This window comes from Scylla paramamosain, chromosome 17 (genome assembly GCF_035594125.1).
Source record: "Scylla paramamosain isolate STU-SP2022 chromosome 17, ASM3559412v1, whole genome shotgun sequence".
In the NCBI taxonomy this organism is placed as follows: domain Eukaryota; kingdom Metazoa; phylum Arthropoda; class Malacostraca; order Decapoda; family Portunidae; genus Scylla; species Scylla paramamosain.
The window spans coordinates 9,153,283-9,167,500 of record NC_087167.1 but is presented as its reverse complement, the minus strand read 5'-3'; the positions used below and the strand labels follow the sequence as shown (position 1 = coordinate 9,167,500).

The window sequence follows — 14,218 nt, the reverse complement described above, 5'->3', positions numbered from 1 at the left end:
AATGTGTGTTTCTATCAGGAGAAGGGTGTTGTTCTCGGGCTGGATCACGTGCAGGGAGGTTTCTACATGCTGTTCCTGGGCTGTACCTTGGGGCTTCTCTCTCTTCTGGGAGAGATCCTTCATAATAATTTTAAGAAAGACCAATAATTATAGGCCTACTTAAGTTTTGCTGTATGCATTGGTTGGATGGTCAATGTTGATGCTTGTTTTTCCTCAATGTTCATGATTTTAAAATACATGGTTTTGCTTACCCACATGTTGTAATGTATGTACTGGCCAAAGCAGATAGACTACCTTCCTTGGTAATGTTTTTTACCAGCTTACCAAATGCATTACCAATGTAAACACCCAACATATATTGTCTGCTATTTAAGATTAAGCATTATTAGACAGTTACAACTTATTTTAAGTTTAGTGCTATTCATCATTTAGAAATTTCAATCTTCATACCATCAACTATTCATCTGTTTTAGACTTAGGTGTGTAGTTACAGGGATTGCCATATGTAGGCCTGATAGCTTCTTGTAGCTTCTCTTATTTTCTTACAGCCTAACATTAAGGTACTGTGGAGAAGAATGCACCAGACACAACAGTCTGCAGTGTGTGGATGTGGCAGGGAAACACCATCCTTTACTGGCAACTTTTCCCCACACATGTATTTTCCTTGTGCACACTGCACACCAACTAGAATTTAGGACAAGTATGAGAAATTTGTTAGGAATATTGGTAATAGTGGTCATGGGCCTGTGGCTCATAACTTGCTCCTGAAGACCTCACCAGCCCCTGGAGCAGTGCATCAGGAATCACCAGGAGCTGCTCTTCCTGAGCAACACTGGCATAGCAGAGTGGCTGGCCCTCACCCAGAGAGTCACCTCTCTAAAGGAGGCTCTGAGGGGTGCCCATGAAGCACACCTAGAAATGAGGCAAGAACATGCCGAGGTGCTCTCTGAGCATCTTAATGTGTTGGATGTCCCCCACACTCTGCAGGATGAGCACCACAGCATGCAGGAGAAGGCCGGTCTGCACAGGGAATACCTGGGCCTCATAAAGGGCTATCAGGAGACTGTGCAGGAACTTGACTACCTGAAGGAAAACCATGCTGTGCTCTGGAAGGAGCTGCACAGGCTTTAAGAGGTACTTTGGCCTGAAGAAAGGTCATTTTAGGCTGAAGGAAGACTATGCTGACCTAGCCAATGACAGCAAGGCTGGAAACCATTGTGCAGCAAGAAACCCAAGACGAAAGCCACAAGACAAGCATTCCAGTGATCAACACCCAGCACAACAAGGTAGTCACCACAGATTATGGTTCTCAGAGGGAGATCTTAGAAACTCTTCGTCAGAAAATTGAAGATACTGAGAGCCTTTACTTTAAGATACAAGCCTCCCTCCTAGATAACCAAAGAATTCTTGATGAAATTGAAGCATACATGACTTCCTACGTCACAAAGGATGATGAGGAGGTGAAGGAACCACAAGGCTAAGAGGTAACAGCCTCCCTCCACCACCCAGGAAGATGAGGTGACTGATTGAGGAGGCTGAGAAGTAACCGCCTTCTCTCAGTCACCCAAGATAACCTGACATAGGATCCTGGAAGCAGACTGATTGAGGATGCTGAGAAGTAACAGCCTTCTCTCAGTCACCTGATGGGGCATCCAGGAAACAGACTGGATGGAGCAGACTACTTGAGGAGGCTGAGAAGTAACAGCCTCCCAAGAAAATCAAAGGACAATATTTTAGTTCAGTTTCTTAACATATTGTGATTTTGTCGTCACTTTCCTTCCATATAACTTCCTCCTCTTTTCTTTCAACCCAGCTATCTAACACTCACCTTTAGCTTGAGAGAGAGAGAGAGAGAGAGAGAGAGAGAGAGAGAGAGAGAGAGAGAGAGAGAGAGAGAGAGAGAGAGAGAGAGAGAGAGAGAGAGAGAGAGAGAGAGAGAGAGAGAGAGGGTGGGGGGGCATACATTCACACATAATACGTAGTAATGCTACGAAGTCTCCCTAACTGTGTGCATGTGTGTTGCTCCTTCCTCTTTTTTGTCCCAGCAGAGGACAATAGTTTTGTGATAAGATTAGGAACCCAATATGAATAAAACATGTGTGAAGGAATGAATGTGCATGTATTGTATATGTTTGAAATAAAATAAATAAACATTAAGAAAGGTAAAAAAAAAGTACAATAACAAATAAAATTAAATTAAATGGAATTCATAAAAATAAAATAGAATAAAAAGGCCTAATAGGGTAATAGGAGAAAAAAAAAAAATCAGCCAGTCAGTTACACTCAAACATTTGTCAATTACATGCAAGATCTCCAGTACAACAACCCACTGCGCCACCTCAGTCTACCCTCTATCCACACGGATAACTCAGCTAAGTATCCTCCTTAGTCTCGGGCCTGTGTACTCTTAGGTACCTGTTATCATAGGCCCACATGCCCTACGGTATATACCACACATATGCTGATACCAAGCTTTCCATAGTTGCCAAATGCATGTATGAATACTCACTGCCTTCACTCAAGGTATCAACTGGCAACAATGTCAGACAGGTGGTTGTGTTGCTCTCTGTTGTAGCTTTTCTCAGAAAGTTATAGTTTTAATAATCACTAACAATATAACAATTAAGTTGTTACCCATGTATGTATGTGGAGTTCAAAATGCTAAGAATTAAAGGATCTAGCCACAGTGAGACAGGTATATTTCTCAATAAATACTAAAAAAATAAATAAGTAAAAAAAATAAATGAAATCTGACAGAATGAAATCACAGAAATGTCTCCCCCATTAAGCTTATCATAACATAGTGCAGCTCTCAAACTCTAAGACAAGAGTACAAGTATAGTGAGCTTCATACAATCAATAATAAGTTAGCTACAGAATTTGCTACAAATAATGTAGTCAGTTTTCAGGAATATGTATCTGCTGAATGTGATCTGAATGAAACTAATGCATCATTAGTTGCAGATTTAAACTTACTGTTGGTTGATATGTGGAGCATATGGTCAACCTGAGAAAAGTGTTGAGTTAAAGAGAGTTGTAATTAATAGCTGTCTGGCAAGGTGCTGCTTGATGCTCTTGGTGGGTATTCTGTGTTGCATGCATAATGATGCTTGTTCATTGCTTATCAAGGCATTTTATTACTTAATATTGATTCATCAGACAGAAGACAGATGTTGGGATAAAGGTGCCAGTGAACAAATCCACCGCAGATGTCAAATACTCTATATATACGTATATGCTCCTGTCTATAGGTTCATGATTATTTCTCTTATCTTTGCTCTGCCTTTCCCCATAACATGAATCCCTTGATTTATCAAGAGGAGAGAGAGAGAGAGAGAGAGAGAGAGAGAGAGAGAGAGAGAGAGAGAGAGAGAGAGAGAGAGAGAGAGAGAGAGAGAGAGAGAGAGAGAGAGAGAGAGAGAGAGAGAATTATTGCACTTTCATAATGTTGCCCCTCCTTAATAGGGTGTCAAGAAGGACAGCTGGTAATGGTTAAATCAATAAAGACAGGTTCTGAAGACAAAAACAGAAAACAAATAAAACACAAATATTGTCCATATAACAAGAAAAATAGTAATCAAGGTGTTTTAAAACATAATGATAAAAAATAATATGATAGTATTGGAACTAGTAATCTGTAAGTTATTTAGGGAATTCTTCTGAATTATTTAAACAACTCATCTCCATTATAGTCATATTTTCTAGTTTTCTATAAAAAATTATCTTGGTTACAAAAATGAGTTAGTTCATTACATGCCACTAACATTGATGTTATATACTCAAAAGCAATACATAGCCACAAAAATACAATATTAGCTAATACACTTTCCTAGAATCTGGTTGAATACTCACTATATTTTGTATATCCCTGCACCTTTTTGGATACCGTTGATATTTTGTACACTTTTGCACTTCCTGGATGCCTCAATTCACTCACAATTAAGGGAAGACATCCACATTTATTGTTAATTTAGTTGCTGCTGTCTTTTGTATTGCACGACAGCACAGGATACGTCTCATCAAACAAAAATTGAAGGTCATGAATGAGACGACTGATTCTGAGAGGGTACACAGGTCATGATATAAAGCACTGCAGTAAACCTTAAGGCTTAATGATGAGCTATAAATACTGAAAGAGTTCAAGTGTCTCATCACAGTTCTGTGTAAGTTAGAAGGAACAAAGAAACAGTAGAGAGAGAAAAGGGGAGGAAAGTTGAGCTACATGATATTTGTGTAAAATCATGAAAGAGAAATGTTAATATCACTGTGAAAAGAGGATTAAAAACAGTACTTTAATGATCCATTCTTAATAAGGTCTCAGAAACATGAATATAGATTCATACAACAGAGACTAATTCCAACAACTGATCACTAATACCTCATTACTGATACCTGAACAAGCAGTCTACAAGAAACCTGGATGACAATTTTCCTAATTCATGAAAGTATGTATATATGGGAATACTAACAGAGCACTGACAGTAGTGAATATTGGCATATTCTGTTTTGTTCAAAACCATGAACTGTCTTATACCTATGGGTGAAAATTTCAATAATGAGTGACACAAACACACACATACACATACATACACACACATTACTCCTGTGTTCATGTCATAGAATAGGTCTTGCAGAGCTCTGTGTGTAATATATCATTGCAGCTGTAAAATTGATAGTTCCTGCCAAAAAGAACACTGGAAACCAACGGCCATGAGATGCTACAACCAGCTCAGCCGTCAGTGGGCCGCACAGGATGCCAGGTATTGTTGCCTGCAAAACACAGCCATATATTATTTGTGAACATAGGAAATAATAATACAGGGGGTCCTCAAGTTGCAACAAAGTTCCAATCCTACACCATGTCATAAACCAATTTTTGGTGTAGCCCAAGTAAACACCTAGAGTAGGTCACTCACATATGCTAAGGCTATAGTACTGTAGTCATAATCTAGAATATAAAAACATAACTACTGTACTGTAAAAAATACATGGAGGACATACAATAAATAAAAAATAATTAGATAAATCAGCAAAAGAAAAAAAAAAAAAAAAAAAAAGGGACAAGCACTGCCAGTGTTACTACCATGAAACAGTGGAAGCTGAGATCGTTGTGAACCGAGGACTCCCTGTAGTCATTATTTTGCTTCAAATTAAAGGATGAATATATGTATATCCTGGTATCATAATATCTTTGCTTTTCACCAAGATCCAGCAAAGTGCAGAGTCAGACACAATATAGTTCCTACAAGAAAATGGCATGTGGATTTTTTTTTTTTTTTTCTAATAACAGTGTTTAGATAATTATTTTCTGTAAGTCCAGTTTCCTGCATGAACAAAACAGACAGCAGATGTGTTGGACTGTTGCCCCAAAATTAATCTGCAAGGTTTTGACTGTTATGTGGTGGTGAGAAGACCAAAGAGAAAGAAATGTGGCCATATCCCAAACAGTGAGTTAGAATTCCATCAGCTCTTTGTTGAAGCATGTCTTCCTTGGTTTTCCATCTGTGGGAGTTGCTAAAATTTAGGCTTTCTTTTGTACTTACTTCATAGCAGTAAAGTAAGATACAACAAGATGTTTCCAAAGTGCCACTAAGTGAATCCACAATTTTAACTGCCTAGTACAAGACACCAATGGATAAAAGTGAAGATAATGAAAATAACAAATGCCAGAGTTCACAATTTGATAAAAGTAACTTGCCAATTAAGAATACAATGGCAATCAGTTCATCGATTCTCTAATGCTATCCTCAAAATTGCACATTTGCACCTACACATTTACAATCATAATGTATTTCACAAAGAATTTCCAAATTAAATCAATTAATCAATCAAATTTATCCATTTCTGAATAAAATGTAACCAAATTAACAATTAACTTACAATTGTATTTGATATGGCAAATGTGATGCCGGCATGATTTGGGGCAACATCAGCATGGTTACTCAAGTGGCCAGCAGAGTTAGCCGCACACAGTCCCATTGCCATGGATATCACTCTGCAAAGGTTCAAATCATCATATCATATTGTATGTTATAAAAGATAAGCAACACATTTGAAAGTTCAAGAGTCCAACATGCTGTTCAATATTCATGGGATAAAAATTGATTAATATTAATGTTTAGTAAAGCTGACACTTTAATACTGAAGATAAGGATCCAGTTGCTACTTACAAAACTGCAACTACTAAATTTGAAACTTCTGGGAAAAGTGCAAGGCATAGTCCTGGTCCCATGAGTCCAAAGAAGGTCATGAGGCGACGCACTCTCAGCACTGGCCACCCCACTGATATCAACTGGTCCGCCAGGTGGCCCCAAACTGTTGACAGCAAGCCTTTTGGTAACAATAATGGTCTGCAAAAACTATGGCATAATTGTAATCACATCTTATTCTGCATATAAAGAATCAATGGTTAAACTGTATTTCTCATTTGTATAAAAGAGTCCTTGAAAAACTGCCTCACCAGAAAGGGACTTGATCACACAGCTAGTGCCTCTCAAGATGAGGACTTGTGATGCATGTCATGTCATGAAGCAGAAAGTCAACCCATCCTTTACTTTGACACAGTAAATCGACTGAGAGAAAATTAACTAATTGGAAACCAAGCTCACATTCTGGCAACTCTGATGCACAATGGAAAAACTGCTCAGTTAAAAATCATGCACCCTGGGGACAGTTACTGTCTTGCCACTGTGTGTTGATGTGCTCCATCTTGGCCAGCTTCTCTTATTGTGTGGCTCAATTCTCTTAGTAGACAGCATACCTGATAAGCATACTGATCATGATGACATTGTAAGGGTGACTGAGTGTTATAAAGTGGCTATGTGTAACAGAGAAAATAGTAAACAGACTTGAGTGAATGAAAAAACAGTCAGCTGTCTCATTGCCAAGTTCAAGGCCAGAGGAGAGAAGAAACTGCCTCTCCACAAACACGGTGGTGGCCACACACACACAAGATCACCACTATAACTCTTAGGGTCATAAAACACCAGGTGGAGTGTATTCAGAAGAGACTTTTTACAAGAAAGTGAGTGTGTGTAACAAACTACTTGTGATGGAGCAGCAACATCAAAAGAGGATCACCTTTGCCAGAAAATACAGTGAATGGATACTAGATGACTGGAGAAAGGTGTTGAGGATGGATGAAGCTATGTTTTATGTCAGCAATGCAACAGGAACAAAAGTGTGGAGGAGACAAGAGTCAAACCCATGAAATCTTAAGTACATGGTCAAGATGCTGAAACACCTCTCATCACTGATGGTGTGGAGGGGCTTTTGGTTTCAGTGGCTTGGCAGACCCTAGATGCCAAACAGTGAATAAAAATGTGTACCTGAGCATTCTGGATAACAATTTAACAAACTCTTTCACACATACAGGGAAAGAAATATTTCAGCAGGATGGGGGCCTCCTGTCATAGAGCAAAAACTGTGAAGAGATGGTTAACTCAGTGAAATCAGAGTAATTCCTGACTGGCCTGGTAACATCCTGGATATTTCTCCTACTGAGAATTTGTGGACCATTATAAAGATGAAGCTATGGGAGGAAGGTGCTTCAACAGTGAAAAAACTAAAGGAAGCTCTGAAGAGAGCATGGGCTGTCATTCCTGCCACTACAGTGCAAAATCTCACTGATGGCTTACCCTGTCACCTGAAAGAAGCCATTAGGAGAAAAGGATTCCCCATCAATAAATAAGCAAGTTGATGATGAACTTGCATGGAAAATTTAACACTAACGTACAATAGTGAAGGTGTTATTCTAGGTGTTCCTGCACCATCAAGTTAATCAACACAAGTTCTAATCTTGAGAGGCAACAATGGTATACGTGCATATATCGCTCATTAGTGCTACAAATAATAAACATTCTGTATAAAAGTGAAATCTCACTTACCAACACCACAGAGAGAACTAATGATATAAGGCACGGCAGTGAGGCTCATACTCTCCTTGTTGGCCCCAAGTGTTCGTGATAAATATGTAGGCAGCCATTGCATTATGATGTAGTTGCTCCAGTTCATTGCAAAATGTGCAATGTATATGGACCACAAAGACCAATGGCTTATCCATTCACTCCAAGTTACACACATCATCTCCTAAAAAGACATTAATAACATATGATGAAATACAAATAACATATACCACAATTCACATGTCTATTTTTATCTGCCTCATTAGTGAAAAAATGTGTACCCAAACTGCATTATACTGACTGTATTATGTCCCTTAATTCCATTTCAGTAACTCATTTGTTCTTTATTCTATTCACTGTTCATTATGTTTCTCTTTTCAATAAATGGAAAATACAATATACTGCATGTAACATCAAAGAACACAAATATAATTAAATCAAACACAGCAGGTTCACTCCTTATACAAATCAAATTTTGGCAGCTTGTCAAGCTGCACAGATCTCTTTTGAAGAAGTTCCTCCCATACTTTATTTCTATTTGCTGATACTACAATTTCCATTTTAATATTTTCAGCAATCTTCACCTAGTTTATCTAATCCTTTTCTACACCATATCAAACCACTTTAATTTAAAGGTTCTTTTCATTTTAGTTATTGCAGTAATGGGAGAATTTAAGTACAAAGAAACATGATGGGAGGAGTGGTACACCAAAGGAAGTGTAAAGTGTTAGGGAAGCATGTTGTTGAAAATGACAATGGGTAACTTATTAACCGGAAAGCATAAAATCTGGAGGTGAATGGGAATCACCTTGAGTATGTACCAAGGCAGTAATGAGGAAAGCACCATGCCAAAACGGAGGATCACACAGGATACTGAGGGAATGCAGTGAATAGAAAATACATTGTACTAGTACAATGTCCTTGAGTGATGGCAAGATTTGTCAAAAATGGAAAACATTGAAATTTGGTAACCTGACAACAGCACAAATATTAAAATATGCAATGTGTCAACCTCCTCAAAGCAGGATCTTTGAATCATTTTCCTAGGCTATCAATATCCCAGTTTGTTATGGAAATTAAGCATTTCTACCTTGGGTCATTTAAGAACAATGAGACCAATATATTCTGAAACTTATATCTGCCATTTGAAGAATTAAGCTGATTTCTAAATTCAGTCAGTAGGCTGAAGGTTACAAAAATATAGAATGAAATTTTATTCTCTCAGCAATTCCAAACACAAAGCTCATCATGACTGACTTATCACATAATTGACTTGAGCTCAAACTTAAAATGAAGAAAGCTATGTGTATTCATATAGATGTGCCTTTTACAAGTCATCTCAGAACTTGTATAACAGAATCACAAAATTATACTGCTAAGTACAGGATGAGAACATTACCTTTTCCAATAGTTGCTGCCCCTCCTCATCTGCCAACATGGGTGGGTCATGGTATGTAAGAAGCCAGCAGACTACCCATATTATGCCCATGAAGCCAAAGATTTCAAAACTTATGTGCCAATCTATGTGAGGCACAAACTGAGAAAAAGAGGAAAATAATTAACAATACAACTGAGAAGTTAATTAGGATTACTTATGGTACTGAGAATGATTAAAACCAACTAAAATACAACATAAAATAATGAAGTATTAAAGCATATATTAGTAAATATATCTTGACACGAAATTCATTTTTGGCCAAAACTCACCAGTGATGCAAAAGTCTGGCCCACAGAGCCAGCAGCAACCATGTATCCAAATGCTCGACTCCGCTCCTCAGCCGGAACATGTTGAGCAAACAACTGAAAGATTGTTGGTAAGCCTGGAAAAAGACAAGATCAAATCAGTCATTATGAAATATCTCATTAAACTGAAGTGATACAAATACCTTAAATTAAAACGAATCTTAATGATCAGGGTACAAAGTTCCCCAAAATTATTATCAGGGGGATATGATCATCATTATGATTATGACATAGAAGCCACTTATGTATGGGTTTGAATAATTCATCCCACCTTCAAATCAGTTTTTGACTGCTTCTATGAAGTGCCCAGGGGAGTCATAACATTTTATCTCTTTATCTCATGTGTGGTTCATTCTTGAAACTTCCTCAAATAAGGAATGCAACAACAAAAATCCAGACCTGTAATTTCCAAGCACTTGGCCTTACTTTCTTATGAGCTTTCTCCTCACTTTTCTGTTCTACTATTAATATTATCACTTACTTTTTATTTACTTTATCTTGTTAATTTAAAGGAATCTCTCTTGCATTCTATAATGGAGTCTTACAATTCATGCAATTCATAATTAATAAATAATTATATGCAAACTACTTTTGTTCCATTACTCATGCCGAACTGTATGTCATAAAAAGCAGGCATGCATTATGATGTATAAACATTTGCCATGTGACCTCTATGTTACACACACAGAAATAGAGATAGATATTCCATAAACATAAGTGTACTGAAACAGCATTAAGAACAACTTACCAAGCCCTTCTCCAAGTCCTAGAACAACTCTTGCACAAATAAGGGCGGGTAAAGATACGGCAGCTACAGGTGTAAGGACAGTTGACAGTGACCACAGTAAAACAGCACAACATAAAACTCTTCGTCCACCATATGTGTTAACTGCATTGGCTCCAATTATCTGAAAAACAGTTGCACATGCATTTACACTTGACTCCATTGGATGCATAATTAGCAATCATTAATTTTTTAAAAAGAACTTTTCTGATGTTAGACCACTTAAATGTAACTATCATTATCAGAAAACAAGGATAAATGCATATATTCTCTTTCCACAATCAAGAATGACAAAAATGTAAACAAACTCTGGAATAATAAATAAACCTTCTAATACATATTACCACCAAAAATATCATAAGTTTTCTGGAACTAAAAGGGCTGAGATGTTTAATAATACAATATATGGGAAACAGTAATCCTTAAATCATTAACTGAAGCCACACATCTAAATATATTTTTTTTTAAATAACTAAAACTCTCGTGCTACAAATTTCTTCAGAGTCCAACCAGCTGGAATACTTAGCCGACTTGTACTTTCCTGAAGTCCCCAACCATCATATCATCCTTTAATTGTAAATTTGCTTATGTTCAAAGTGGCATCCTGCATCAGAAGAGGGTAACAAACCAGCCCAGGCAAAAGTTTTTTTTTTTTTTTTTTTTTTTTGCTGATTTATTTACTTCAAATTCTCCTCTACACAATATTATTAGATTGGAGCCTCTTACTTCATTGTAAATATGGCTCAGAGTCCAATAAAAATATCAACTAAATTTGCCTTCACGACCACAATAACTGGACTGAATGTGTGCATCAGAAAGGAGTGGCATCCCATTCTAGTGGCTCAAGGCACTCAGCCAATCATGAACATGCATTTCCTTAGTGCAGTGCCCAGCTCAGCCAATCAGAGTGTGATAAGCCAACTGTGCTGCACCACACTCCCCAGCCAGCCTGGTCTAGCCATCATCTCCTTGCACCTTTTTGTTTGTGAAGAAGCATATTCCATAGAACTTTAAGCAAGAACTTCTTCACTTTTTAAAAATGGTTTGTTATCCCTTCTGATTTGGGATGCCTCAAATGTCCCGCAATACTTTTCTTCCCATTTATTTACATTACGAGTACACATTAGATAAATCACCATTCCCTTTAACAGATTATTTCAGTATTTCTGCCTATATAATGAGTTCATTTATGATACCTTGCTACAAACCGCCCTGACATGCAAATGTAAATCTTTTACTTTGACAACTAAATATGAGAGTAAAATACTAACTACTAAAATTATGGGCCTACACATTATCAAAGAAGTAAGAAGAGATAAACTGAGAAATGTCAACTTAAGTAATGAACTGGACATTATTAGTGTCTTGAACTTTGTGGAGCAGACTTAGCTGCAATGGTATAGCATAGAAGACTGGGGCCCAAAGCATTGGTTGAACATGAAAAGAGTTGGACAGAGAACATAAGTGAGATATCAATGAATAAAGGATCTTCTCTATAAAATGTGATACAAGAATAAGTGTTAGAAGACAGAGTATGCTGGAAGACGCTGACACAAACTGATAGACTGAGCCTATCAAGTGGATGGTGAAAAAGATGAGAAATCTATCACAGCCCCATTTTCACTAATAATTTCTTCACACATCTGGAAATTTATATAATACTCTAGCAGTGAACAATGCCTATAATTTAGCAGATCATCTTGGTCTCTTCTTCACAAACAGATACTGGGCTCTTTTTTTAATTCACTATCATTTCTTCTATAAGCAACCTCTTCACAAAACCATGTTATATTTCTGCTAGCTGCTTGCCTCTTTCTTTCAAATCCAACAGATCATCTCATTTAGTTCCATGGTCTTTTTGTGTGAGCAAAATAAGCACAAAAAAGCCATTTGTACCACAAATTTTCTTACATACAGACTTACCTGGCTAGTAAAATAACCAAAAGCAAAGGCAGATAAAATCCACCCTTGCCAATAAAGGCTCCACTTGTACTCATTGGTCATAGGAACAATGGCAAGAGGCATGAGGACTCGGTCTGCTGCATTGATGAAGTTGGCAACAGAGCACAACACCACTACCTTGGATTTGTACCCAAAAGACCGCCATTGAAATTTCATCCTGAAATTTGAAAACAAATAAATTGTAATACATACTTCCATATAGACACTTAGATTAGTTTTAAGTTCTGAACAGATTGCTCTATACTAAACTCATGCTCTCCTATGGTGGGTGATGGTGCATCAGGTAGTGTTGCCTCTATATCTAAATCATTGCACTTTGTCAGTTATTACACTCCCTTCAGAAATGAGGAAGGTGATGCAAACAAAAATTTGAGAAAGCAGCAGTTGAAGATGGGAGATCTCCAAGACTGGCACAACACTTGCCTCACGACTACAGATTTTTTTCACAAAAACACCCACAAAACTGAGAGCAGTAGGAGGCAGGGTGGAAGATGGCAGTGGCCATCAAGCTATCAAAGATAATCTTGTACATGCTGGTCACTTTGTAGACTACCTTGCGAGATCAATGGCCATTGCTGACCCCAACAAGCATTTCACATCTTTCTTCAAGCTGCTGCTTCCCTGTACAACCCCTCTAGTCCAAACTGGCCAGAAGAGACATCTGTCACCTCAAGTTCTTCGTAAGTCTGCAAGTATTTGGCAAACCATTGTATATTTGGATATTTCAATATTTTAAAAATTCAACTTTCTGTGTACTCTGACCCTGGCACTAGATGAAGCAATAGCACATACATGCCTCCTGGCTAGGTTATAATGTCAAGGTAGGTTAAGTTAGGTTAACTTAGGTTAGGGGGCTGTCAAGGGGGCCACAACCCTCCATTGGGTTAGGTTAGGGGGGTTGAGGAGGGATGCAACCTCTCATTTGATTAGGATAAGTTAAGTTAGGTTTGGAAGCCCAAATACTAGTCATATTTGTTCCTGCAGCTTAAAAATTTCCCTGAAAAAAAAAAAAACTTTTCTCGTAGACTCTTCTCAGAGGCCAAATTTCACTAATTTGTGCACTCCCCACTTTCCCACCAGGTACCCAAGTTTGTTTGGATTGGGAAGGGACAACAAAAAGAATATATATTGAGAAGATGTTAATAAGATTTACCCAGTTCCAGACTATGACAATTCTTTTTAAGGCAAGCATTACATGTCATCAAATAATCATCACCATACACATCTTTCACTGCAACCCTCATTTCTCTTCCTTTCCTGGTAATGGTTAGTACTTGGCTTCTCTTACAGAATAATCAAATGCTTTCTCATAGTCTAAATGGCTTATGTGTACAGAATTTCCTTGAACAAAACCATTCACCAGATTGTCTAAATAGCTTAACACCACCTCTAGTACAAGTCATTGGAGCAACATCATCATGAAGTGGTGGAACATGTCCTTGGAAGGTTGTAAGCCATGATATGAGAGAACACGAGTGGTAAATTATACTTCAAGGAAAAAAAGAGAAAAAATCAGACAGCGATCCATATGTGCGTGGTTCACATTCCCTGCAGCAAATGTCTGTCTCCCAACATTTGACATTATTACTAACCACAAGAACAAACTCACCTGTGAGGCTATCATTCCACTGATTTGTTTCCTTCTGTGTGTATCTTAAACGTAATATATGCCAGTAAAACCTTCGCAGAGCCTGACACTGCTGCTGTGTTGGCGAAGTGGAGGCGGAGTGACGTCTGATCCACATGTTCGTATTCGTGCACTTCATCTTCGTCTTCTTCCTCGCGTGACTGTATGCCTTCAAGCTATACATTATCGAGTCAACTT

The 14,218-nt window shown here is 37.9% G+C and overlaps 2 protein-coding genes across 3 annotated transcripts in view; one reads left to right on the top strand and one right to left on the bottom strand.

Moving 5' to 3' along the window:
• The window catches only part of LOC135108663 (probable glutamate receptor), a 3,791-nt gene extending 3,448 nt beyond the window's left edge, over positions 1-343 (top strand). Inside the window, exon 5 of the mRNA XM_064019822.1 lies at positions 19-343. Within this exon, the coding sequence (XP_063875892.1) occupies positions 19-147 (129 nt within the window). The 3' untranslated portion in view covers positions 148-343. The remainder of the gene's footprint in view (positions 1-18) is intronic.
• Positions 344-3,680: 3,337 nt separating this feature from the next.
• On the bottom strand, positions 3,681-14,136 carry LOC135108440 (uncharacterized). 2 transcript variants are annotated; one of them, XM_064019462.1, is made up of 10 exons: positions 14,003-14,130; positions 12,947-13,079; positions 12,355-12,550; positions 10,396-10,555; positions 9,612-9,724; positions 9,304-9,441; positions 7,887-8,088; positions 6,171-6,315; positions 5,881-5,995; positions 3,681-4,770 (listed from the first exon to the last, which is right to left on the bottom strand). In XM_064019462.1, exons 2-10 carry the CDS (start codon positions 12,964-12,966, stop codon positions 4,615-4,617), a joined length of 1,245 nt encoding a protein of 414 aa, XP_063875532.1. In that variant the 5' UTR covers positions 12,967-13,079; positions 14,003-14,130; the 3' UTR covers positions 3,681-4,614. The 2 variants fall into 2 exon arrangements, with proteins under 2 accessions (XP_063875532.1, XP_063875533.1); XM_064019463.1 differs by lacking the exon at positions 12,947-13,079 and having other exon boundaries at positions 14,003-14,136.
• Positions 14,137-14,218: the final 82 nt, after the last annotated feature.

What these genes read in the sequence shown, in the direction of transcription:
- LOC135108440 (XM_064019462.1), bottom strand. Translation starts at nt 12,966, where the DNA reads ATGGCCATTGATCTCGCAAG. An exon ending in ATGGCCATTGATCTCGCAAG is followed by an intron (nt 12,551 to 12,946) that starts GTAGTCTACAAA and finishes TTCAAATTTCAG; the next exon opens with GATGAAATTTCAATGGCGGT. An exon ending in TAGTTCTCTCTGTGGTGTTG is followed by an intron (nt 6,316 to 7,886) that starts GTAAGTGAGATT and finishes TGCTGTCAACAG; the next exon opens with TTTGGGGCCACCTGGCGGAC.